The 4,934-nt window shown below is 40.2% G+C and overlaps 1 protein-coding gene across 1 annotated transcript in view; it reads right to left on the reverse strand.

Moving 5' to 3' along the window:
- Window positions 1–3,998: 3,998 nt before the first annotated feature.
- LOC116689858 (trace amine-associated receptor 13c-like) overlaps window positions 3,999–4,934 on the reverse strand; it is a 2,091-nt gene continuing 1,155 nt past the window's right edge. The window contains exon 3 of the mRNA XM_032516513.1: window positions 3,999–4,934. This exon is cut by the window's right edge and continues 244 nt beyond it. Within this exon, the coding sequence (XP_032372404.1) occupies window positions 4,362–4,934 (573 nt within the window). The 3' untranslated portion in view covers window positions 3,999–4,361.

Here is a 4,934-nt window from a genome sequence, read left to right on the forward strand (position 1 = left end):
AGAATTTAATGAAAAGAACCTCTGTTCAACTGTTTAGCATGGGGGTGGATCAATCATGCTTTGGGGTTGTATTGCAGCCAGTGACGCAGAGAACATTTCACGAGTAGAAGACAAAATGGATTCAATAAAATATTAGCAAATTTTGAACGCTAACTTGATGCCATCTGTGAAAAAGCTGAACTCAAAGAGAGGATGGCTTCTACAAATGGATAATGATCCTAAACACACCATAAAATCCACGGTGGATGACATCAAGAGGCGTAAACTGAAGGTTTTGCTATGGCCTTCACAATCTCCTGACCTCAACATAATTGAAAATCTATGGATAGACCTTCAAAGAGCAGTGTGTGACAGACAGCCCAGAAATCTCAAAGAACTGGAAGACTTTTGGAAGGAAGAATGGGCGAAGATACCTCAAACAAGAATTGAAAGACTCTTGGCTGGCTACAAGAAGCGTTACCAAGCTGTGATACTTGCCAAAGGGGAAGGGGGGTTCAAGGTATTACCCCGGCAGGGTTTCCAAACTAACAACATTTTTTTGTGTTCAGTCATTATGAAAGTGTAAATGATGGAAATAAAATCTGACTTTTTGTGACTTATAATACTAATCTAATCTGTCATTTGATACCTATCGGACATTTTTCCATCTTTTCTTGGCTTCTTTATGCACATGAATACATTTTTACCTGGGGTGCCCAAACTTTCGAGCCCCACTGTATCTATCTGGGCCTGGCTCCAGAACGGGGCCCCAGGTTTCCTCTAGGCAGGGCCATTACTCCTCTTCCTTGTTTATTCCTATGGTCTTTTTCAAACGTTCTTTTTTTAAAGATTTTTTTTGGGTATTTTCCCTTTATTAGACTGAAACTGGATAGACATAAAAGGGGGAGTGAGATGGGGGGATGACACGCAACAAATGGCCGCAGGACTCACGAGCCAACATGGGCAAACGCTCTTACTGGGTGAGCTAGAGGCCACCCCTCTCTGAAACATTCTTAGTCTGGCCCCTTGCCTGAGACCACTTTCCCATTGGAGACCGTACCAGGAGCACCAGGCTCCAGACCACACAGCACTCAGGTACAGTGGGACACAACCCACTCCACAATGACAACATGATGGTTCCCCCAGAGACATTATGTTATTGTTATTAAACTAGGACTTTAATAGACAAGGACTACCAAAAACTTTCTCAATAAATACCTATATTATAATTAATACAATCATTCAAATGGTTGACTTGGAGTGACGTGATGATGATATATGATAATAAGCTACACTTCTCATAAAGTGTCACATAAACCATAATCTGAACTTGGTTTTAAAAGATGGGGAATGAAGAATTTAAACAATATCTGATAAGGAAATCCACACAATGCTGTACTTATAGTTAAACAGACATTTATTTTCATCTCTATTATTTAACAAAAATATATATTTACATTTTACAAAAGCAACACAAGATTTCACGATGAAAAGTTTAATTTATTAACAGTTTGTTGTTATTTTGTTGTTGTTTATCAATATGAGAAAAACAAAAATAACTGTGACATTAAGACACGATTGAAATCAATAAATGATCACAACTTTGTATTGATAGTACATTGGTAATGCATCAGAGAAAGCAAATGTAAAGTGTAATAAAGCTGGTATTTTACTACTAAAAAAAAAAAAAAAAACAGCAACACAAACAACACAATGTAAATAAAAAAGCACATACTAGCAAAAATTGCCCCTCATATACGTTTATTGCAAAGGTGCCCACTGTTCAAAGGTCGAATTAAACAAAAAATAGTAGCCATTTATTGGGAAAGTGGGAATGTCAGGCTTTGTGTGGTTTGTGTCCACTGTCAGAAACTAGAGTCCAGGGGGGGTGCTGCACAAAGCAAGATAATAATAATAATAATACATTTTATTTAACAGCGCCTTTCTAACACTCAAGGACGCTTTACAGACAATAAAAGACTGATACAGGGAACAGAAAAGTGTAAGTAGTAATAACAAAACAAATTAAAAAAAAAAAAAAAACAGGAACAGGACCAGTGTATTTACAGATAAGCGAGCTGGAACAGATGGGTTTTTAGTCTAGTTTTGAACAGGGGGAGAGAGTTGATGTTGCGGAGGTCGGGTGGGAGTGAGTTCCAGAGCTGGGGATTACTTAGGTAAGGTAAAAAGTGATTGATACTCATGACTCATTCAAATTCAATTTTATTTAATTTCATAGGGATGATGCAATTTAACATACCGGCCACTTTATTAGGTACCCCATGCTAGTAACGGGTTGGACCCCCTTTTGCCTTCAGAACTGCCTCAGTTCTTGTGGCATAGATTCAACAAGGTGCTAGAAGATTCCTCAGGGAGTTTGGTCCATATTGACATGATGGCATCACCAGTTGCCGCAGATTTGTCGGCTGCACATCCATGATGCGAATCTCCCGTTCCACCACATCCCAAAGATGCTCATTGGATTGAGATGGTGACTGGAGGGCCATTTGAGTACAGCCAACTCATTGTCATGTTCAAGAAACCAGTCTGTGATGATTCCAGTTTATGACATGGCGCATTATCCTGCTGAAAGTGCCATCAGAAGTTGGGTACATTATGGTCATAAAGGGATGGAATGGTCAGCAACAATACTCAGGTAGGCTGTGCGTTGCAACGATGCTCAATTGGTACCAAGGGGCCCAAAGAGTGGCAAGAAAATATTCCCCACACCATGACACCACCACCAGCTGAACCGTTGATACAAGGCAGGGGATCCATGCTTTCATGTTGTAGACGCCAAATTCTGACCTACCATCGACTGTCGCAGCAGAAATCGAGACTCATCAGACCAGGCAACGTTTTTTCAATCTTCTATTGTCCAATTTCGATGAGCTTGTGCAAATTGTAGTCTCAGTTTCGTTCTTAGCTGAAGGAGTGGCACCCGATGGGGTCTTCTGCTGCTGTAGCCATCTGCCTCAAAGTTGGACGTACTGTGCGTTCAGAGATGCTCTTCTGCCCACTTGGTTGTAACGGGTGGGTATTTGAGTCACTGTTGCCCTTCTATCAGCTCGAACCAGTCTGGCTTCTCCTCTGACCTCTGGCATCAACAAGGCATTTCGCCCACAGAACTGCCGCTCACTGGAGTTTTTTCTTTTCGGACCATTCTCGTAAACCCTAGAGATGGTTGTGCGTGAAACCCAGTAGATTAGCAGTTTCTGAAATATCAGACCAGCCCTTCTGGCACCAACAATCAGCCACGTTCAAAGTCACTCAAATCACCTTTCTTCCCCATACTGATGCTCGGTTTGAACTGCAGGAGATTCTCTTGACCATGTCTACATGCCAAATGCACTGAGTTGCCGCCATGGATTGGCTGTTTAGAAATTAAGTGTTAACGAGCAGTTGGACAGGTGTACCTAATAAAGTGGCCGGTGAGTGTAGTTCCCTTATAGAGCATTAACCGAATGTGCTGCACAGAGAGTTTAGTAGATATCTACTTTTCTGGCACCTAATATATTATATATAAGTTATATGTTATATAAATAGTTTTACAGCTTATGTTATAAATTACAAATACTTGCTCATCAAATATAAAAAAAAAATAAAATAAATACTGCTATGAGAAATGTTGGCTATTTAATTAAATTCAAGAGATTTGTATATGAAAATACATTATACAAAACAGATGTTGTCACATGTTAGACATTCAGTAGCTTCGATATGGGTTTGACCTTATTACGACCATTGACTGACCGAGTGAACAGCCGTTTGAAATGCAACGGGAAGAACTGAAGAGTTAGGCCCCAGCGATGTGCTGGCTCTTTCAGATGACAATAATGCATTTCTCAGAGGCTTTTTCAAGAGTGACAACTATAAGTGTGAGATCTAAACCTGTCCTAAACAAAAGCGGCTGCCTGATGAATGTATTGCCTGGGCATGACAAAAGGGATTAAATCACAGTGGCTAAACAAATGATGAATAAAAAATCAGGCCTTTTCTTTAATGTCCCCACAAAAAGTAATTTAATTGCCTGAATCACTATGCAAGTGTGTATGTGATGTAGTACCAGTCATCTGCAGCAAAATGTACATAACCTACTAGTATACAGTAATCAAATATCGACTAGTTCCCTACTCCCCAGCACTGCCTATAACTTATTACATTACTGTGCATTTGAGTGAAGAGTCCCCTGAGAAGCACCACCATGCTGTGTCCTTTCTCCTTTTCTAAATACATGATAAAGGTGCATTCAATAAATGCTAGAACTAACATGATTTCACTTTATGCAGACCAGCATTATTTAAGGCATTGCAATATGGACGTGTATGTTTATGTTTTCATAGCAAAAGAAGCTTTACTCGCTCCAGCCTCTCTCTCTCTCTCTATAGTATGTTGGTCTCACTGGAGCCAGGCTGCAGTATCTGAAGCGTTACAATGAGTTTAAGACATCTTCTGAACCAGGGGTAGAAAAAGGCATAAATCAGAGGATTTAGACAGGAGTTTAAATAGAAAAGACACATTACAAAGGCATCGTTGGAAGCATTGAGCAAGTTATCGCCTGTGTAGGCAACACAGAAATATGGACAGAGACATATTAGAAACACAACTATAACAACACCGAGAGTCCTGGCTGCTTTCATTTCAGATTTCTTAGCAGTTACTTTCACTGAACCCTGAAGTGTGACAGCTGCAATATGAGACCGCATGGCACGAGCCTGAGACACAGCCACCACAAACACTCTCATATACAGAACTATGATGACAGTGACAGGTATAATAAAGGACACAACCAGATCAACAAATCCTGTAATGTAATCACTGACAACCACACACTCCCCAGAGCAGGAGTTATACCTGCCTGGTTGTGTAAAGTTATCCCTCAAAATCAGAGTTTGAAAAATTACGGAACATATCCAACACAGACAAACACAGACTTGAACTCTTTTTTCTGTGAC

The sequence above is a fragment of the Etheostoma spectabile genome, chromosome 5 (assembly GCF_008692095.1).
Source record: "Etheostoma spectabile isolate EspeVRDwgs_2016 chromosome 5, UIUC_Espe_1.0, whole genome shotgun sequence".
NCBI classification, from domain to species: Eukaryota; Metazoa; Chordata; class Actinopteri; order Perciformes; family Percidae; genus Etheostoma; species Etheostoma spectabile.